General features: G+C 38.9%; 1 protein-coding gene and 1 long non-coding RNA gene across 2 annotated transcripts; one reads left to right on the top strand and one right to left on the bottom strand.

Moving 5' to 3' along the window:
• Positions 1-2,731: 2,731 nt before the first annotated feature.
• On the bottom strand, positions 2,732-21,326 carry LOC122641404. Its single transcript, XR_006329898.1, has 3 exons — positions 21,177-21,326; positions 19,814-19,820; positions 2,732-2,742 (listed from the first exon to the last, which is right to left on the bottom strand). It is a non-coding gene; the product is annotated as an uncharacterized LOC122641404 (long non-coding RNA).
• LOC122641398 (protein tas) lies at positions 4,787-21,051 on the top strand. The gene is made up of 8 exons (XM_043834623.1): positions 4,787-5,055; positions 6,160-6,255; positions 9,567-9,650; positions 10,285-10,445; positions 16,924-17,041; positions 17,718-17,853; positions 19,436-19,614; positions 20,759-21,051. The coding sequence occupies exons 1-8, from the start codon at positions 4,858-4,860 to the stop codon at positions 20,996-20,998; spliced, it is 1,212 nt and encodes a 403-aa protein (XP_043690558.1). The 5' UTR covers positions 4,787-4,857; the 3' UTR covers positions 20,999-21,051.
• Positions 21,327-22,814: the final 1,488 nt, after the last annotated feature.

Below are 22,814 nucleotides of genomic sequence, written 5' to 3'. Positions count from 1 at the left end.
TAATATGGCTGTGATATGTCATTACGTGCGACTATCTCCACTATAGAAAGAAGAAACGAAAGATCAAATCTACTAGTAAATACTAGAAAAAGAAAAAAACTAGGCTTTCTACATATGCATCATCCAAAGCAACGATTTTTATTAGCTGTAGCAAAGAAAGAGACTTCATAGGAGCCAAAGAAGAAATAAATATGCCTAGATACTATATTCTATGGATCTTTTTTCTATCCATCTATCTCATATAGAAAATATTTTTGTACTTATCAATTCTGGCATGCATTTTTTCAATGGTGATAAATTTTTCAGGGATAGGGAACGCTACCTGGGCGTGTGCAGTATGCTGCCCCTGCACCCAGACACAGGGGTCGGCTAAATGACCGTCGCGCTCCCAGGAAATTATGCCTTTCCACGGGGGCACGATCGTCAATTTTGCCCGCCCTTGTGTCTGGGCGCAAGGGCAGTGTACCGCACCGCCCAGGTAGCATTCTTTCTCCCATTTTTAAATACTTTAGTTTGCCACTTGGTTGATTTGATTTGTGTTGAAATCGATACATGAGCAAGAACCTCGGGTCTATCTCTCCGCAAAATTTTAGACCTAAAGATTTAACACAAATCAAATATTCATGTAGTCCAAATAAACTTTTTCACTAAGAAAGAAAAGGAAAAAAGTGTCTTTAAGCCTAAAGCACTCCCTATGCCATCTTACATTTGAATTTTTTTAGGGACAATGTTCTCCGTGTCGCAGCGCAGCCTGCGCCCAGGCATGTGCAGGAGGGCAGGGTGGTCATTGCGCCCACCCCCATGTGCCTGGGCGCAGGCTACGCTGCGGCACAAAGAACAGTGCCCCCTTTTTTTTTTTTCTCTCTCTCTTTTATAAAAAAAAAACAAGGGTTTTTTACAATTACCACCCCAAAATCTGTATTATCTACTATTACCCCCCCCCCAAAAAAACTTTCAAACAACTGTTGCCCCCCCTCTTATGCATACTAACCACTAACTGACCCCCACCGTTACATTTTCGTAACGGTGGGAGTTAGTTGTGACAGTGTGCCATTGTCACGAATTTTCTAGGGTTAAAATGCCCTTTTGGGATGGTAATTGTAAAAAAAAAAAAAAAAACCCATCGCCGTCTCTTCTCCTCCTCCTCCTCCTTCTCCTTCTTCTTCTTCCTCCTCTGCAACCCATCACCGTCCTTTACTGAAAGTGACTACTCTTCGCGAGGGAGAGATTGACTGCTGCTGAATACATGCACTGCTTGCTGGAATTTTACTTCCATTCTTCTGGTTTTTTGCCCAATTCGAATTAGGGTTTCTGCACAAGAGGTTTTTTTAAAAAAATCTCCGCATGGGTGTTGTTTCTTACGTGGTTGATGATTGATATAGCTGCTGTTATTCTGTTCTCTTCTCTTGGAGATGATATATTAGCCTGTGACTATCATATTGAAGTAAGATTTTCCTTTTCTCGGTCATCAGATCAGATTTTTGCAATTTCTTGACAAACCCGAATCTTGAAAAGGGTTTTTCCAATAAGTCATCTTGCTGTCACCAGATTTCTACGCAACGTTGGGATTAGTTTCTTTGTATCCATGAGAGTATTCATCATAAAAGTCAAGGCAATCAAAGCCCTCTAATCCCTTGTGATTTCAGGGGTTCCAATTCTCTGTACAGAGAGAAATCTCTCTCCCTTCAGTTGACTTCCCTTTGTGTAAAGGCTGTAGATGGTGTCTGGTGGCCTCCCTAATATTATCTGTGATTGATATGACTTGGTGGTGTTAGTCTGGAGACTGGAATTCTAGTTAATTGCAATTAGTTGGTTTCTTCTATGTGTGCTGAAGTTATATCTGATAAATTACAATGGCTGATGCTAAACCTTCTGTGGACTCCATCAATGTTCAAAATCACCTTTATTAAGTAGAATGGTGCCTCAAATTATATACTATGGGCACATACTGTCGAAGTATATATAATGCTGAAGAAGGAGAAGACGAAGAACGGAGAAGAAGAAGGAGGAGGAAGAGGAGAAGGAGGAGGAGAAGAGACGGCGATGGTTTTTTTTTTTTTTTTTTTTTTTTTTACAATTACCACCCCAAAAGGGTATTTTGGTCCTAGAAAATTCATGATGACGGCACACTGTCACGACTAACTCCCACCGTTACGAAAATGTAACGGTGGGGGTCAGTTAGTGGTTAGTATGCAAAAGAGGGGGGGTAACAGTTGTTTGAAAGTTTTTGGGGGAGTAATAATAGATAGTAAAGATTTTGGGATGGTAATTGTAAAAAACCCAAAAAACAAATAAATAACTTCTTTGTGAGATGACCTAGGAAATGGAATAGGTTCAGAAAATCCTTTCCCAAAAAAAAAAATAAAAAAAATCTAAATGTATATTTTTTTGGGTAAGAGAAAAAATCTAAAAATTTGATAGACCTATTTTTGTCACATGACATATGGGGCTAGAATATACTGGACAGGTAAACTATCTCATATTTATATGTCAAGTTTTAACCTAAAGTAAACACATGGCAAAATGAAGCTTTGAAAAAGCTTTAGACTACCAAGCGAGTGTTTGGATTAACGAGGGGATCCATAAATACACACGAGAGCTTCTTACCTCTACAAGGGATAATGGAAAAGTAAACAATTGAATTTGGATCAATATGGTCAATTGAAACCATTCCCTAAAATATATGACCATCAAATTTGCAACACCTTTTTTTTCGCATGGAGCACACATAGGTGAAAATACCTATAAGGAATCATAGTTGACTAGACTATACGGTAGGAATCTTTTTGCCAAATTAAATTATAGATAGTACATGAGGGTATTGGGATATTTTGGGAACATACTAAACCCTATGAGGGGTTTTGTGAACTCTAGGATGGTTGCTGAATTTTCACCGCCGGTGAAGAAAAACTGTGTCCTTAAAAAAAAGCTACACGTCAGGCAGCGCTTGGTATGCATTTTAGGTCAAATTTGCATTATCGGATGATAAAAACAGTTGTTTTAATAACCTAAGAAAGCAAAATTGACTTAAAATGCATACCAAACATGGTCGAAGTTTTCAAAATTTTCAAAAAACCCAAAGTTTCAAAAAACACACTTGTACACCCCCTCTATTTTTCAAAAAATACAAAATGAACAGTCTGTTAGGAGGTGACTATTAAGTGATGATGTCATCGCTATTTTCACTTGAAATGATAATTTTACCCTCTTAATTCCCAAACCCCTTCTCCCTTGATTTACCCCCTTTCACCGTCATCCCCCTTGTTAGTTGCCCCAACACCTTGGCCGAACTACACCCTCTACATCACCCTCGCCCCACTCTCTTTGGAAGGATTTTAATCCTCTCCAATTCTTAAAGTCGTGTAGTGCGGCAATGTTAGGTGGAGATGTCGACACCTGACAGCTCGGACATCCAACGGTCCAAGCTCAACATAAGTCAATGAACTCGCACCATTGGATGTCCGAGCTGCCACGTGTCGACATCTACACCTAGCACTGCTGCAATACACAGCTTTAGGGAATTGGAGAGGTTGGAAAGCATCCATAGAGCTTTGGCCCAACTAATCTTGAGATCAGATGGTTGGATGAGGGAATGATGCTGAGAGACTGGGTGACACCCCAACAAAAAACAAAAGAGTTGGGTTCATAATTTCCACCAACATACCTGGAAAGCATGGGATGGGAGTAGAACTCTGCAATTCGTGAAAACTTGAATTTCCATGGGCATTTCACTCTGTGAACAACAATGTTTATTCGAAGGTGGAATAGAAACTAGAATGCATCAGATTCATGCCTCTACCATGCATACAGAGGGGCTAATCGTTTTCGTGGATGCACTTAATCTAACATTTGTCGTAACTATTCAATCATTCCACCATGATTGGAATCAACTCTCTAGTCTCTAGTCTTTACCAAAAACGACGGATACTGTGAAATTAGAGTCCGCTCGTCTTTGCAATTGTAGTGGGGAAGTCAAGAAAAACATAACAGAGAGTTCCCAAAAATAGCAACAAAACATGGATCTATTCAGCTCTTAGAAGTTTTTAGCATCGCAGGAAATACGGCGGCGGTAAGAGAAGTTGTTGAACAACGCCCTAATCTCCTTCAACTTGGCCTTGGCCACAGCCAAGTTGCGAAGCGCACTGAGAGCTTGTGATCGATGGATCAGATAAGTTCTGAAGGTCACCTGGACCATCAGAGCCGCATCTTGAGGCGACAACTCCTCCTTCTTGCCCTTGGCATCAGCCCTAACCCTCTTAGAGAAAGCCTTTTCAGAAGTGGGGCGGGCGGATGCCAAGGGTGGAGTTCGGCCAAGGTGTTGGGGGAACCAACAAGAGGGATGACGGTGAAAGGGGGTAAATCAAGAGAGAAAGGGTTTGGAAATTAAGAGCGTAAAATTGTCATTTCAAGTGAAAAATAGCAATGACATCATCACTTAACAATCACCTCCTACCGCACTATTAATTTTGTATTTTTGTGAAAATAGAGAAGTTGTACAAGTGTGTTTTTTGAAACTTCGAGTTTTTTATTACTTTAGGCAAAGACGGGTGTACACATAATTTTCATTTTTTGTTTTTTTTTTTCATTTACGTGGAGTCCACTATCTTACGCGCTAAGGACTGTGAAATACCCTCTATGGGTGAAGAGAAACTTTAGTCCGCCAAAGAAACGGAACGGATCCTTGAACAGTTCTCCGCCGTGTATAGTTCTGAGTTCTGACACCTTACCTATAGACTGTCTTACTATTGTGACGGTCCTTATTGATGTTCTACGTGTCCTAGTCCAAGAGACTTGGACCCTCACAGTCCACAGGCCTTGGTTGATAAGACGAAGATTTATGAGCAATTGTTTCGAAGCATGGCTGCCAACTCCCCTGTAATTCCTGCTTCTCACTTCTACAATGGCGGCATTTCGCGCCAAAACTTCACACGCTCTGCCATATTTTGTATTAAGACGAGGAGAACGGCGATTAGAGCGAAGCAAGGAGATAACGCTTTGCAGTATCGAAAGCTTGGGGATTCTGACCTACAAATAAGCGAAATTACTATGGGAACGGTAACAACTTCTCAAATGGTTTTGTTGTTGTATTTGCATTTGAACTAGCTAGCTTTACTTCTTCATGGTTGCGATGATATTTTGATTTTAAGGAATCGTATTTTCAGATGTCAGAAGTCATCGAATTTAAAGCTCTGAACAGTAGTGGACACATTTATACATGCTGAACTGATGTGGTGATACCTGTTATCTTTATGGGTTTCGAATCAGATATATATTTTTATGGCATAGAATTATTGTACCTGATACTTCAGCTTTATCAAATTCATGAAGGTGATAATGAGACATTCCAGGTTTGACAGAATTGGCCTCTCCCTAGTGAATGTCAATCTCTTTATGTGCGCAATTATCTGGTTAACTGGTATTCTTTGCATATTTGGGTTTCCCGCCCCATGATGAAATCCGGACTGCATCAGTACAATGGGATTCTCAATATTAGGTAGATAATACGGGTGCTTGATGGCTTGTATTAGAATCGAACAATTCAATTATTGTCCCCCTTTTTCTGACTCAGTATGTATGTATGTGCGCACTTGTGCGTGTGAATTGACCACTTCTTGAGTATGAGGAGAGATGATAGGGTTTCAATTGCTCACACGGAAGAAACAAGTTAGTTGAGCAATTGCAATAAATTATCTCTATCAAATTCTTCAGAGTTCTAGTAAAAATAAAATACTTTTAATTCTAGCTATGACATGATTTTACTGGCGAACTCACAATTGCTGCATAAATTACAAATTACCGAAGTTGAAACTCACAACCTACTCTCAGACACCAAAATGCTGCATGAACCCCAACAATGTAATTGGATACAACTCTAGATTATAGTTTGAGGTGAGAAACACGTAGTGGGAAGAGTTCAAATTGAGCCGTAAAATAAAATTGTATGGACATTTGGGTCAGAAGTTTGCCATTGAAATGTCAACAAGTATAATGATAATGCATCGGTCACCAAATGATCTCTATCTTTAGCCATTTTAGAGTAAATATGAAATAGTTCATTTTTCTTACCATGTTTTATATCTGATTGGAGACTATGGATCTGGATATACATAGTGCATTTTCTTACTCTATAATAACTTATGTGTGCCTGCAAATTTCCAGATGACATTCGGGCAGCAGAATACAGAGAAAGAGGCTCATGAAATGCTTAGTTATGCATTAGAATGTGGTATTAACACTTTGGATACTGCAGAGGCGGTAAGTTTTATGCTTCAACTCAAGCATCTGGATGTTTGTCCCTTTCTCAAGCCACTTCAAATATGGATATGTTTGTTGTTGGTATCTGGGTCTTCAACCGTTTTATAGTTTCATCATGGTAGTGAAAATTATTTTTCTCTTCCTTTTTCATATTTTTTCTGCTGAAGAAGCCAACTGATTGCCACCGCTGGCTTTAAACTAATGCTGAGATCTGGTTCGCTGCTGTTGATTTTCCTGCAAGAACTTAACTGCATTTGGGTAGACTGTAATCATCTGATCGTTTAGAAGCAGAGGAGTGTTGCAGTTGTGAAATTATGTTTGTACCTCTTAATTCAACATGTTAGTTTAGTTCTATAAGTGCCATAGTGGTCAAGGAATTCCCAAGGTGATGCCAAGGTGACTAATCGCCTTAGCTTTCAAGGTGTGGAGGCTCAGAAGATGAAGGAAATAGAGCCAGCATATGAAAACATGGCTGTAGTATGGAAAATATATATGGACCTTGGGCACCTTGGGGTGCCTTGACAACTATGATGAGTGCAATTTGATCTTATTCTTAAAATATTGTTTAGTATTCACAATTTTAGAGGTGTTGAATTTTCATTGAAAAAGAATACTAGGTCCAAGGTTTAAAGTATCGGTATCGGGTATCGTATCGGAAAGTTGATTTTAAAAAACGTATCGTATCGTATCGGAGAGACGCAAATACGCTAAAGATGGATTCACATGGAAATGCTCAGGATACATGCAAAATACAGTTTTGAAGCATAAAACACTATAGATAAGTAATATGTAAAATATATCTTGTACAAAGAGGAGAACAAAGTACATCGAGACATCTGCATTCAATTAATGATGTATAAAGAATGAGGTTTCTTATATGTATTAATACAAAAAAGAAAAAAGTCATTTTCAGTACGGAGAAGATTTGGGGTTTAGATGCACACATCATTGCAAAAAAAAATAAAAAATTGTGCACTCATTTAGGTTGTTTTCACTAATATAGTGATCCATTGTATAAAAACAACACTAAAAATCACAGTTTGAGCATAAAATTCAAAGTTTTGATAGAAAACTATTATTGTGTAAATCTGGTTTCTATACTTGATTCCAGGTTGTTTTATCACCAAATGATGATGAAAGCGACACTACTAGAGTCGTTTTTGCCAGCAGAAACAAGGAATCACGTTAATTTTGCCAAAACAAATTTGATTTGAATGCCACATAGGAGCTCTTGATAAGTGTTTTTGCAGTCATTAATCGTGTTATATAGTTTGTACGAAATGTATCGAGCATATTGATAAGTAGCAACCATAATGGGTCATGTATCAACCCAATACAGTGAATAATTTTTTAGGTATCGTATTGGTGTCGTATCGTATCAGTACCTTGAAGATACAATTCGTATCGGTTAGTATCGACATATACGTTAGCATACTTAAAGTCTTGAATAGGACTTGTTATTTGACTTTGACTTTTGTCCTCTATGCTTCCAGTCTTGGTATGGCAAGTAAAAAAACTAAACATGGACACCTTCCTCCCCCCCCCCCCCTTAAAAAAAAATGTGGTAGGGGCATTCAATTGTTGAACTTCAAAATATCTCAATAGTTTAAAGATACAAACAATTAAGTATTGCTTGATGATAACAGAGAAGGGATAAATGCAATAGCCAATACGGTCACTCTGTTGACGTTCTGAAACCAGTGGAGCCTAAGATCTAACCAGGAGACAAGAGAGAGAGAGAGAGAGAGAGAGAGAGAGAGAGAGAGAGATGGATGATTCAGTGAGTTAGATCTATCATTGGACTTTACCCTTTATTTATAACATCAATAATGTAAGACTAGAATTGGAATAGGTCTAATCCCAGGCAGGATCAAATAGAAAACCCTCCAATAAACAAGAAATCTTATGAGGGAACCAAGAGAACAATGGGAACTCAAATGAGGGAACAATTTCCTTGGTTGAAGTAATAAATAAAAACCCACAAATTTGTAACCTGTTGAAGCAACAATGATCTTGATGTGGTAATCTTCAAGAAATCGATGTGACAATCAGTTGAAAGAGATCCCAGCAGCTTGTAGCACTCTTGAGATCTATTTGAACAAAATTAGGGTTTAAATTCAAGAACCGATGGAAGGGGATGGGGGAATGGAATGGGCATCTCACCCTAGGCCTCTAGGTGATTATTTCAAACCGAAAATAGCCTTGTGTAGCTTACATACTCTGTGTGAATTCTCCCCTTGAGCAACATACCCTGGAGGTTGCTCCATATATACCTTCTCATGTAGATCACCATATAAAATCGCATTTTTGATATTCAACAGAGAGAGAGGCCAGGCAAGATTGATAGCTAAGGATATAAGAACTTGGACCGAATTAAGGCGAGCAACTGGTGAAAAGGTCTCGAAGTAGTCTACAGTCCACCATATGTCTAAGTCTTAGTATAACCCTTCACAAGCAAACGGGCCTTAAGCCATTCAATTGAACCATTTGGATTGTACTTAATTATGTACACCCAGTGTACATGTTTCTCCTAATTTATGAACAACAAAACATTCCATTCAGTGAAATGTATCTCTGTAAAAGTTTGGTATTTTGGTCTTCGTCAGTCATTTCAGTTTACTCTGAATTTTGACAAATTTTGGTTTAAAAATGAATTCAACTTGCTCAGGTAAAAGTGAGCTGGGCTTTATCAAAAATCCTGTTCCTAAACTAGGCTAGAACAATGCCAAATTAAGTTTACTGGACTGTAAAGTGTAACCATACTGAACTGTCCACATAAGTGTTGGTAGAAGTAATACCAATTAAATGATGGAATGTTGTTTCCTGCTCATATCACCAATCCAGAAAGGGACAAAGCATGCCATGAGGGAGAAGCTTATTGAAGAAGTAGACGGCAATGCGATGTTGTTTAGTTATCTAAGTGTCCTCCTGTATCTCCCCCTACTCCTCCGCTATTCCAGCATGTGACATAGATGTGGAGGCTTTGGAAATTTATCAGTTCTTTATTTAAATAAAAGGGAGCTTTGGTTTGTTTAGTTAATTATCTAGTCTATTGATTTGACATTCCAGATAACAAGACACTTATCCCACAAGCTCATTGTATTTCTACTTACTGTTCACTTCTATGAGTTATTGAAATTTGAAACAATTCATATCTTTTTGTCTTTTTATTCCTGTGGACGTCTTTAGTCTTTTTGAGGATTGCCTGAGATTATTGATTTCTTGATCATAATGCAACCTCTTTTCTATTTCTAATCAATTTTAGTGAATAGTGATGCTTTTCATGACCTTTTCCACATTTCATGTGGCAGTATCCAATCCCAATGAGTAAGGAGACACAAGGAAGGACAGATATTTATATTGGTAATTGGTTGAAGTCTCGTCCTCGTGACAAGGTACAGTACATTTAGTAAATGACTTGCTATTTTGTTGCATTTTCTTTCCTGCTATCATTTTTCAGAGCATTTTTAGATTAAGGTCTCAAATTTCCCTGTGATATACATGAAAGCTTAAGAGAATGACAGGGATACTTTTCTGTTAACAAATCTTATTGTGTTGAGCACTTTATTGGCAAGATAATAGGCTGCCTAGTGCCAAGTGGTTACACCACTTTTCCTTTTAACCTCAGATTTGACATAGGATAAAATCCTAAATCTTTGAACCTTATTTTAATATTACATTATGATATTATTTATCTTCAAGGAGATAGTGGGAGTGTCCTGGAGCATATTCGTCTCATATTATTGTAGACAAACTCTTCACTGCTGTAATGTTGTATTGACAAATTTTTGTAATGGATTCACTGTTTTGGCATTGCTATTTAAAACTTTATGTCCAAGCCCTGGGTCCTGAATGATGAGCAAATTTATCATTTTTCATGTTTCAAAACATTTTGAAGGTTTGAATGTGATAAAGAAATGAAAATGAGGGGGAGGGGGGGAAGAATGAAGTCTGAAGAACCATATCAAAAAGCTGTCTAACCGTACTAAAAATACTGACTAGTATTGGATTGTGTGACTTCATGGTTAGGTAATATTGGCTACAAAAGTTTCTGGTTATTCGGAGCGATCAAGTTATTTACGTGACAGTGCAAGTGTCTTACGGGTTGATGCCGCTAACATTAAGGAAAGCGTAGAGAAAAGCCTTAAGCGCCTCAACACTGACTACATTGATTTATTGCAAATTCATTGGTCAGTGTTCAGTTTCAACCAATTTTAAAATACTAATCCATATTATCTGTTTAGAGAGGTGCCCCTTTACATCACATGATATCTATTATTTTATACCGGTCCCACCATTCAGCACTCATTATTTTGAATTCATTTTAATGCATAGGTGATTTGTGTGTTCTGGAATATCTTGAGCCATATCGGATTAGTGTTCATCTATTGTTCTGGATAGGACCTATCACTGAGCACCACAAAGTTTTTCAGAAAAATTGGCTGAAATAACCAATGTAATTTTTTTAAGAAAAATAATAAGTTAAAGATTCCAAGTTCCTTTCATAGGTGAAAACAGAAAGTTTGTCTAAGGATTTATGCTTGCTTGTTTTGGAACATCTTTTCATGGAAGTTGCTTAAATCAATCCAGAATGCTTCCAAGTTCCTTTCATTTCAAAGATCCTTGTAGTAAATCAATCTAGAATGACTCCAAGTTCCTTTCATTTCAAAGATCCATGTCTTTTAAAATGAAGAAGGCAAAGAGCAAACAAGAAAGGACCTTTGGAAAGAATGAGTTAAAACTGCCTTTTCCCTTTTCTGTTCTTGTTCTCGTAATGCATCTCATATATGTTTATCATTCTTCAAAATTTATTAGCCTCAGCCTGCAGATTCTTTGTCTTTCTTGTTTTATTTCCTTGTACTTGTTATTTCTAAGAAGCTGGCTATATTTCTTAGCTCTTCATCAAGGGGTAACACGAGAATTTCAAAGGTTCTTTTTATTTTTGTGTTGCTTTTTACTAATTACCGGGATCTTAATCTTGAGAAGATATCTTCTATTTTCTACCATGTCAACTTTTAAAATCATGAGAAAATCAATAACTTAAAAAGTGTTAGCTTTTAGAGTGGAAGAAGAAGAAGAGAAGAAACTTCAAGAGAGTAGCCACAGTTTTGGTTTGGTGTGTTATGTCTCAAAACAAGAGACTAACATGCTTATATTGAAAAGAATATATAATTACACATAGGCCCTTGGCCTCATACAAATGACACAAAAAATACATAAAAGAGGGGTTATGTACATATATACCCCTTACAACTATTCTTAACACTCCCCCTCAAGCTGGGTGGTATATGTCATACATACCCAGCTTGTCTAACATAAAACTAAAGTGATGAGAGCTAAGTCCTTTGGTGAAGATGTCTGCCACTTGTTCATTTGTCTTCACAAAAGGAGTACAAATAGTCTTAGAGTCTATCTTCTCCTTGATGAAGTGTCTGTCAACCTCAACATGCTTTGTCCTGTCATGTTGAACTGGGTTGTGAGCAATACTTATGGCTGCCTTGTTATCGCAATATAGACTCATAGGTTCAGTCGTATCAAATCCCAATTCTTGAACTAGTTTCTTCAACCACAAGATTTCACACACACCATGAGCTATGGCTCTAAACTCTGCTTTAGCACTTGACCTAGCTACCACAGGTTGCTTCTTACTTCTCCAGGTGACTAAATTTCCCCCAACAAAGGTACAGTATCCAGAGGTGGATCTTCTATCAGAAATAGACCCGGCCCAATCAGCATCTGTATATACTTCAAATCTCAAGTGACCATTCCTAGAGAAGAGAAGGCCTTTTCCAGGGCATAACTTCAAATACCTGAGGATCCTGTAAACTGCGTCAAGATGTCCCATCTTGGGTGCATGCATAAACTGGTTCACTACTCCAACAGCGTAGGTGATGTCAGGCCGGGTGAGGGAGAGATAGATTAGCTTACCTACTAATCTCTGATACTTTTCAGCATCCACAAGAGGTTCACCACAATCTTCCCCTAATTTATGGTTCGGCTCAATAGGGGAGGAGATTGGTTTGCATTCTAAGTAGCCTGTCTCTGTAAGTAGATCAAGAACAAACTTCTTTTGGCAAACATTGATCCCTTGCTTGGATCTTGAAACTTCAATCCCCAGAAAATACTTCAATGGACCAAGATCTTTGATCTCAAACTGCCGAGCCAAATAAAGCTTAAGCTTTGAGATTTCAGCTTCACTGTTTCCCGTGACCACAATGTCATCAACATAAACAATGAGAGCCGTAATAGTACTGCCCTTCCTTTGTATAAACAATGTGTGATCAGCTTGACTTTGAGTATATCCATTTTGCAGGAGGGCTTGTCTGAACCTCTCAAACCAAGCCTTAGGAGACTGTTTGAGTCCATAAAGAGCCTTCCTAAGACGACACACTTTCCCATTGTCACCAGGATGCTTGAACTAAGGAGGAGAATGCATATATACCTCTTCTTCTAGATCACCATGTAAGACTGCATTCTTTACATCAAGCTGGTACAATGGCCAATCAAGATTTGCAGCCATTGAGAGAAGTACACGAATGGAGTTATGTTTGGCCACCGGAGCAAAGGTTTCCTGATAGTCAATGCCATACACCTGTGTATAACCCTTGGTGACAAGTCTTGCCTTATACCTCTCCATAGTACCATCAGACTTGAACTTGACTGTGAATACCCATCTGCATCCAATAGGGATTCTCCCTTTAGGGAGTTCAACAAGGTCCCAAGTGTGATTCTTCTCAAGAGCCAACATCTCTGTGTTCATTGCTTCTCTCCAAGTTGGATCTGCCATAGCCTCTGCTACATTCTTGGGAATAGATATGGATGAGATATCTACAGTAAAGGCTATACCTGTAAGGGAGATAGAATCATAGGAAACAAACTTGGCAATGGGGTTAGTACATGCCCGAGTTCCCTTGCGGTGAGCAGTAGGAAGATCTGAGTCTGAGGATGTAGAAGTAGAGGAAGGTATACCTGTCTCGATGGATGGAGGCTCCAGATGATTAGACGAAGGTGGATTTTGGCAGGTCTTCTTTATAGGAAGCCATGAAGAAGGATTTCTCCTGTCCTTCGTATACACCAGTAGCTCCCCCTGTTCTCTGTTCACCTGTGCACTAGGAGGCTCCCCCTCAACAACAGTATCCACAGAAGGTTCCCCCTCAACAACAATATCCACATAATTTTTCTTTCCCTTGTCAATCTAAAAAGGGGAAATAGGGACAAGAGAGGAGAAAGGAAATGAAACAAACTCGGGAACCTCTTCACCCTCAACACCACCACCAAGAGATGCACACTCCCCCTGAAGAGGTGACTGAAAATATGGTATGGTTTCAAAGAAATGGACATCTTTGGAGAGAAGCCACCGACGAGTAGGAGGATGATAGCATTTATACCCTTTGGAGGTGGAGGAATACCCAAGAAAGATGCACTTTAGAGCCTTAGGATCCAATTTAGTGCGGGCAGATTTGCTAATATGTACATAGCAAATACAACCAAACACCCTTGGAGGAAGAGAAAAGGAAGAAGACCGTGAGGGTAAGACATCAAGAGGAACCTTAAAGTTCAAGACACTAGACGGCATGTGATTAATAAGAAAGACAGCAGTGAGTAGAGCATCAGACGAAAAAGTTTTTGGAACATGCATGGTAAACCAAAGGGATCTAGCCACTTCAAGGAGATAGCGATTTTTTCTTTCAGCCACCCCATTTTGTTGTGGGGTATCAACACAGGCCAACGATGAATAATGCCATGGTCAGAAAAAAAGTTTTCCAAACCACTATACATATACTCTCCACCTTTGTCAGAACGAACAATTTGGATCCGAGTTTGAAATTGGGTATACACTAACTCATAAAATTTTTTAAATGCAACATAGACATCACTCTTGTGTTTCAAAAGGTAAACCCAAGTAACCCGAGAATAGTCATCAATGAAAGAAACAAAGTAGCAGAAGCCACGCAAAGAGGTAATAGGGGAAGGCCCCCAAACATCAGTATGGATAAGATGAAAAGGTGAAGTAGATCTATTACCTCTAGATGCATAAATTGTTTTACAACTTTTGGCAAACAGACAAGGTTCACAATGAAAAACATGAGTGACAGGAAAAGAAGTAAATAAATGTGGCAACAATTTCCTCATAACATAAAAAGAAGGGTGCCCCAAATGGCGATGCCAAAGCAAAATATCCTCCTGAGTACGTCCACCTTCTTGCCCACAAACATAGGACTAAGCTTGCACAACAGGGGAAGCACCAGTCTCCAAATACAAGCCGTTAGTTTCACGACCACTGCCAATCACCCTCCTCGTCACCAAATCCTGAAAAAGACAATGGGTAGGAAAGAAGGTGACAAAGCAGTTCCAAGATTTAGTCAATTGACTAACTGAAAGAAGGTTAGTGGCAAAGTTGGGAACATGAAAGACAGACTTCAAGGGTAAAAGTGGTGTAACCTGAATATCTCCCTTACCAGAAATGGAAGAGAAGGAACCATCAGCAATTTTTACCTTATCTTTCCCAGAACAAACAGAAGAGGAATTATACAGCTGAGACCTAACAGTCATATGATCCGTGGCACCTGAGTCAATGACCCAAGGTGTGGTGCCGGAGGAGGAAGAGGCCTGTAGTGCAGTGGAAGTAGGAGTAGCAGAAGAACCATTCAGGTGGGCCACAATCCGGCGAAATGCAGCAATGTCTTCTTTGGACAGAGAGGATGGATCAGATTCAATGACTTCAACATGAGCCTTAGGCCCCTTCTTCCGCTGTCCCTTCAGTCCCCCTAGAGGAACCAGGAGGGGGCTTCCCATGGAGATCCCAGCAAAAGTCCTTCGTATGCCCAGATTTGCCACAATGGTCACATAAGAATCTGCCCTTCACAGCTCCCTTAGCAGCCCCCTTATCAGCTCCTTTAGTGGAGCCCTGAGGGGTGGAAGAAACAAGAGCAGAGCGCTCAACAGTGGGAGTAGTCCCCATGGCACCCCTACGGGTCTCCTCACTTTGTAGATATCCACACACCTCCTCCAGTGAGAGAAGACTTGGTCGGCCAAGGATTTGTACCCTAAGAGGCTCAAAGTCAGAATTAAGGCCGCCAAGGAGAAATAAGACCCTCTCTTTCTCAAACAACCGGTGCACCTTGACCACATCATCAGGACACAACTGAAGATCTCTATAGTGATCATACTCCTCCCACAGGCCCACAACAAGACTATAGTACTCAGAGATGCTTCTATCGCCCTGGCGTAAGCTAACAATCTGTTGGAGAAGTTGGTACATCTTTGTAGAGTCTCCAACCCGATCAAAGATACGGCCACACTGTCCCAAATGTCTTTGGCAGTCTCCTTGCCCATAAACCTTCTTCCAATCTCAGGCTTCATTGAGAAAAGAAGCCAAGCCATCACAAGAGAATTCTCAGTGTCCCATTTGGAGTACCCTTGCTCGGTAGGAAGAGGGGCCTTGATGCTACCATTTATGTACCCCATCTTCCCCCTACATCGAAGAATCAATTGCATGGATCGGGACCAATCCAAATAGTTGTGGTTCTCAAGCTTGGCAATACGAAGTTGGATATTGGGGCTCTCAAAGGAAGAAGGGAGAGATGGAGCTGTTTCCGCAAGGGGCAACGGTGTTTCAACATTTTTCTCACCCATATTTGATCTTAAATCAGCCACTTAAAAGGAGGAAGCAGCAGCACTTCAAGCAAACAGGTTTGTCTCAAAACAGTAGGCACAAAAACAGGGCAAACAATAGCCAAAAAAGGCTTGAACACTTGTAGATCTTCAGAAAATACTCAAATAGCAGCGGAGTAAAGATGAGTAATGCTCCTTACCCAAAAACGATGCAAATGGACCATAAAAAATGGCCAAACAAAGCTCTATTGAAGAGCAGGTGCCAAACAAGAGCTCTAGCCGGCAGAAATTTTGGGCAGAACAGCCCAACCGAGATACAATGGGAAAGAATGGGTGTTTGCAGAAGGTTAAAGAGAAGCAAAGGAGATCAAAGCGGACCCCCAAACGAAACTAGAGCACCAAGAAGCACTCCATTTGGATTCCAAACGAGAGAGAAACAAGCTGGAGAAGATGACCTAACCAGTCCTTCGAACAGCAGCAGAAAACAGGTGAATGAAACCCTTCTTCACACTCCAAACTTCATTCAAACACTTGCAAACAGTAGGATCAATGCTCTGATACCATGTTAGCTTTTAGAGTGGAAGAAGAAGAAGAGATGAAACTTCAAGAGAGTAGCCACGGTTTTGGTTTGGTGTGTTATGTCTCAAAACAAGAGACTAACATGCTTATATTGAAAAGAATATATAATTACACTCAGGCCCTTGGCCCCATACAAATGACACAAAGAATACATAAAAAGAGGGGTTATGTACATATATACCCCTTACAACTATTCTTAACAAAAAGAACTTATTATCATGCACATTTTATTGGGAATTTCTGTTTGATTTAGTTTAGTTCATAACTTTCCTAAAGTTGATTCTGAGTCTGGCAACTATTGCATTATAATAAAAAGTCCCTTTTCTGAGAATCTGAGGCACTCAAGCATATTCTTGAGCTGGGAAAGTCATATGTGAGAAATCACCATAGTATTCTGGAATTTTTGTTGGATTTCGATCCTGATACAGGAAATATTCTGCTTCTGTATGCCTGAAACTTTATATATGGTTGCAGGCCAGATCGCTATGTAGCATTATTTGGTGAGTTTACATATAATCCTTCAAAGTGGAGGCCAAGTGTGCCATTTGTGGAGCAGCTCCGGGCATTTCAGGAACTCATTACAGAAGGGAAGGTAACATTGATTGGGAATTTAATTAGTTGGGTTGACCTTTCATAGCTGTTCAGTGTGATAACCTTCTGAAGAAATATGGCAATACAGGTAGCTACATTAACAAGAAGAACAAGAATAGAAAGAAGAAGATGAGAAGGAAATATGGTTACATTTGCAACTATGAAGAAGGATTAGAATTGTGTCTCAAGAAAAAAATTAAAGTCTTATTACTACGTAAATGAGACCTATATTTATTGGAGTCAAACAGTAACACTACATAGAGAAAATGCAGGAAGTCAAACATTCCTGAAGTTTTAAATTTGAAAGGCATGTAATCTCAAAATAGATGTCGTGTATGTGCACTCATGCATGCAACTGTACATTTCTAGATTACATAGAAGTCTGGAACCAAAAATAATAAATTACTTTCAAAACCCTGTCCTGCCTTTCATTCTTTGATAAATGGAGTGTTCTTGTCACTTCTAGTGAAAGTGTCTTGAGTCTTTGACCTTCTATTTGTACCTTCAATTAATAGGCCTTCAACAGGTCATTTGCAAGTTGCTATATGGTAACCAAGCCTTATTGTGCCTTTCATGTTGTATTTTTTATAATTATTTCCTTCTTTTTTAATGAATTTCTTCTTCTTCTCTCACCAAAAAAGGGTAAAAAGTTCTCTAATAACAATGAATGGTTTCAGGTAAGATACATCGGTGTTTCTAATGAAACTTCATATGGTGTGATGGAGTTTGTTCATGCTGCAAAAGTTGAAGGACTACCAAAGATTGTCAGCATCCAAAACAGCTATAGCCTGCTCGTTAGATGTGCATTTGAAGGTAAGTAAACTCTTAAGGAAAATACAGTTTTTACACAGAATCGAGGGATGTCAATCCATGTGCCCAGGTCCCCAGGACCCCAACGATGCTTCAAGAGTTAATTCATATAGCAAAGCTGTACTAAACTTTCCCTTATTATCATAGTTGCAAAGGTGGCACCTATGCATCCAGGTGCCCCTTGCTGGACGACGCCTTGGGTTGCCTAGTTGCCTTGACAACTGTGCTTACTATATGGTAGAGTCAAAATACCTAACAGACATCCATATTTCTTAGAGAGTGCTCTCGATTCCATCAGTTTGGTTCCTCCCGGAACCTTCTTAGCTAATCAATGCATTCCATTCTCCAAAGAGCAAGGTTCGAGGTCTCGGTCTCGAGCATGGTTTCGGCCAGCCCAAAAATTGAGTTGTCTCGGCGAGATACCGAGATCTTGGCTGAGATGGTGTTTTTTTTTTTAAAAAAAAATAAAATTTTGGCCCCTAGTTTCGGTGGCCATATGACCTTATAAGGTCATGAAACTTGCAAGACAGCCTATTTTAGGTCCTATAAACATAGTAGAACCCTTAGTGTTTTAAAAATCATCCAAAATGGTAGTTTGCCTTAGGGCTCTAGGTTGGTAATGTACAATGTATATATATACTGAATTACTGATCTTTAGTATTAGAAGTTTTAAACACATAATTCAAGTACAACAACTTAAATAAGCAATAGGAATGAAAAGACATCAAATTATAAACCATTTCATAAATCATACATCTAACATTGTTTGTTACAGAGTCAAATATATTGAGTCAATATTCATGATTCAACAGATTGTTGGGCAGCAAATCTCCTCCAGTTGTTGTTGAGCAACAGATCCTCTTGTTCTAACCTTTTTTTTGGTAAGATTTGGAGCAAATAAGTGATTTGGGGGGGGGGGGGGGGGATGGTCTTCAAAAGCTGGGAAAACCAGTCGAAATTTCGATCGAGACAAGATGAGAATGAGCATTTATATAAGGTGGCTTTGTAGCATTTCGACCGACATGAATCTTGGACCGAAATTTTGGTCGAGATTATGCTGATTTCTTATTTCGTTGGTGGTTTCGTATTGGTACATGAAAATACCAAGATATTTACCAAGATCTTGCTGGACCTCGAACCATGCCAAGGAGTACTTCATCAAATCTCAAAGGCCTTAGAGCAATTTCTTCTGTTTTGTTCAAGCTAGTGACCTCCATTTTGATAAAGTTGTATCTTTCTCATCAAATAATCCATTCTGGGGAATGTTTGTTTCTTAGTTTCCAACATTAACCAAGAGGTACCGTATCAGAAGTCTTGGGAGACTGCTAGTAGTTACCTTACCCCCCTTTTAGTGCTTCTTGTGATGTGCTTAAAAGGGTATTTCATGGCTTTTTTGAAGATGGAGAGCGCTATAGTTGTTTACAAGCAATCCAAAACTAATGAACCTCTAATAGCAGGTTTTCATATATGTTTTGGAACAAACCATAGTTTTTTTTCTTCAAGTTCCAACTGTTGCTAGATTAAGTTGTTCATATTTTGGCAGCTTCAAGGAATTGCTAACTTACATTCAATTGAGTCTTTGCAGTTGATTTGGTTGAAGTATGCCACCCGAACAATTGCAACATTGGCTTACTTGCTTATTCCCCGTTGGCCGGTGGAGCTCTGTCTGGAAAATATTTAGATAGTAATTCTGAAGCTGCAAAGAAAGGAAGGCTGAACCTCTTTCCTGGATACATGGAAAGATATAATAAATCCATTTCCAAGGTATCTTTTCTGCTGACTTGGATCTGCCTTCAGTGCTAGATATTTGAACAGTACAGACAGTTTCAAAGCGAAACTAAAATGGACCCAACATGCCATGACTTTGTGGCAGACATGTGAATAGAATGAAAATCTCTTGCAGTAAACATGTATCAAGATAGCTAATTGGCTGTGCCAGAGAAAGAACTGAAGAAGTCTCAACTCTTGTGCTTTAATTATGTGTCACTTTACATTTTGGTGGCACAAGCAATAGACCCGTCACACATCATATTCGATGCCCACAGCATTGGCATGGTCCGCTAACTTTGTCAATCTACATTGACCTTTCTGATAGTTAAACCTTGCCCTTTCTTCTGTCCAAGTTCTAGCTCTAAATTTAATGATTTAAATCCTCAGGTTGGTCTGACTTTTAGCTTTAGGATTTGCACCATCAGGGAGGTGGTTGACTTATTGCGTGATCTTGTTTTGGAGTTGGTGACCATTGTCATTACTCTATATGCATGTCAACATGTTCATTTCTTGGAGGAAGGGGGTTTCTTGGTGGCCCGCTCGGAAAGGGTTTTCCAGTTGGCTCAAATACCTGTCACATGGCAGCTCAGATTGGGCCCAAATTTTATGGACAGGTTGAATCCAAGGTCCCCCCCTTTTGAAATGTCAAGTTTCAACCTAATTGAACTTTGCTTAGTCGCAAAGTAAAGCATAAAAAAAAATTTAGGACTACATTGAGGGTGCATGCACATATATTGGAGGATATGCCAATATATGGAAGGGTATGTGATTGAATTTAAAATTGAAATTCGACATAAGCCAATTCAGTCATTCCCCAAATATCCAATATCCCAATTGTTGGAATTGCAATATCACCCTTCCACGTAGACCTGGAGAAACTTTCCTTTTAAAAAAAATATATATATATATTTTTCTTCAGAATTAAATGCATGTAACTACAGTAGTCCATTCCTCACATAATATGACAATTACATTTTAATATTCATTTATATTTTTTACTTAAAGCTGAAATTGTTTTAGTAGTTCTTGCTTCTTTTTAACTGTGAGTAGGTTGAACTTAAAACTGTTGTAGGTATGATTTTGAGAAAACTCCTAAGCAGGAACAGCTTATGCTAACAGTTTCTCTTTCTGAGTTTAGGAAGCAACAAAACTTTACACCGAGTTGGCAAAGAAACATGGCCTAACACCTGTTCAGCTCGCCCTTGGATTCACTCGGGACCGTTCATTTGTGACTAGTTCAATCATTGGTGCAACTTCAGTTGAACAACTAAAGGAAGACATCGATGCATTTGTAGCAACAGAGTGTCCTTTTCCACCTGAAATCATGATGGAAATTGAGAACATATTCAAAAGATACAAAGATCCAGCAATCTTTTGAGTGGTTATGGTATAATTTGCACCTGATTCAGTTTGACCTTTTTTCCCATGAGAACATTTTGGTTACCACACCTTTTCTGTTTTGAAAACTCAGATCTACATGAATTTGTTGTGCAATGGATTGGATATTTTCATCCACGGGGAAAAGAAGTATTGGATATTTTCAGTTATTCTTGGACTAATTATATGAAATGTATGGGGGCCTCAATATCTAAGACAAGTTTATGTAAATCAGAGGTGGATTCTATGGAGGCCATAATAAACCAAAGGTTGATCAGTCACCATTTTTTTTGGAATCTGGGCTTGGATCCATATTGACGTTGTACTAATTTCCAGTTCTTTATTATTTTTTTGGGGTAATTTATGAAACACCCCCTGAAATAGAACGAATCTCAAGTCACCCCTTCTTATTTGAAAATACTCAGAATACCCCCTGCATTAGAGCCCTATTTTACAGATTAGTCCCTACCGTTAGTTTTAAACTGTTAAGTGATGAAGTCAGCTAGTTAAATTTATTTAAAATCCTAAATTACCCTTGACTAGTGTATAGTTACAATTTTACCCTTGGATCTAAAAAACATAACATGTACTCTTTTTTTTTTTTAATTAAAACAAGGAATCGGGGAGGGAATATTCCTTCTCCTTCTTCCCCAAATTGCTAATCAAATGGGAAAGGAGAGGGAATAAGTGTGGTTTTTCACAATGCTATTCTGATCATTCAGTATTTGTTCGCCGTTGAGGTTCTAGGGTGGTTGGGTTAGTTGTTTATGTCGATGACATTGATGCATCTGGTATTGTAGAGGTAAAATCGTTTCTACATCAACACTTTTAGATGAAAGATTTGGGTTCTCTCAGTTATTTTCTTGGTATTAAAGTACTAGGCAAGAAAATGATTAGTCTATCACAACAAAAATATGTGTTGGATCTTTTGTCTAAAAGTGGTATGCTTGCATGTAAATCAGTTGATATTCCTATGTATCCATATCAGAAGTTTGACACAGGTGACGTTGAAGTATTTGATGATATACACTGGTACAGAAGATTAGTTGGGAAGCTTATTTATCTAATTGTTACTAGACCTGACATTTCCTTTGTTATAGGTGTTATTAGTCAGTATATGCAGTCGTCCATATCAAAATGTTGATCTGGTAGGGTTGTCTAATGCTGATTGGGTTGATGTTAATGGTGGTAGGAGATCTACCATAGATTATTGCACATTTATTGGTGGCAATCTTATCTCGTGGTTTAGCAAGAAGCAAACAACTATAGCTAGATCTAGTGTTGAGGCTGAATATATAGTTATGGCTCATATTGCAATTGAGTTGATGTGGTTGAAAACAATTTCCAATTACTCCACCTATCAAGATGTTTTGTGATAATCAAGCTGACATCTATATTGCCAACAACCCGGTGTTTCACAAAATGATCGAACATATTGAGACTAAATGCCACTTTGTGTCAACAAAAAATATGATAAAAATAATATTTTATGTATATTTTGGACCCCCTGTAGGTTTGCTCGACTGGTTTAGGAAGATGTGATTTGGCCACGGGGTCCCAGGTTCAAGTCCCCACGAATGAAGAGTTACACGGGGTGGGGGAGGCTTCGTGTAACCAGGGTTTCTCTTGGGCCTGAACCGTAAACCCAGCCAGGTTCAAGGGTTTCCTTGTTAGCAAAAAATATATATATATTGAGAGAAAAAAAGTTGATTGTTACTCCATTCGTTTCATTTACTAACCAGGCTGATTTGTTTATCAAGTCTCTTTTTGGCCTTGCTTCCGTAAGTGTTGTTCGAAGTTGTGCATGAGAGATTTAT

The sequence above is a fragment of the Telopea speciosissima genome, chromosome 1 (genome assembly GCF_018873765.1).
Source record: "Telopea speciosissima isolate NSW1024214 ecotype Mountain lineage chromosome 1, Tspe_v1, whole genome shotgun sequence".
Taxonomy (NCBI): domain Eukaryota; kingdom Viridiplantae; phylum Streptophyta; class Magnoliopsida; order Proteales; family Proteaceae; genus Telopea; species Telopea speciosissima.
The sequence above is the reverse complement of the archived record's forward strand: the minus strand, read 5'-3'. Positions and strand labels throughout refer to the sequence as shown.

What these genes read in the sequence shown, in the direction of transcription:
- LOC122641398 (XM_043834623.1), top strand. Translation starts at nt 4,858, where the DNA reads ATGGCTGCCAACTCCCCTGTAATTCCTGCTTCTCACTTCTACAATGGC. An exon ending in GCGAAATTACTATGGGAACG is followed by an intron (nt 5,056 to 6,159) that starts GTAACAACTTCT and finishes GCAAATTTCCAG; the next exon opens with ATGACATTCGGGCAGCAGAA. An exon ending in CGTTAGATGTGCATTTGAAG is followed by an intron (nt 17,854 to 19,435) that starts GTAAGTAAACTC and finishes GAGTCTTTGCAG; the next exon opens with TTGATTTGGTTGAAGTATGC.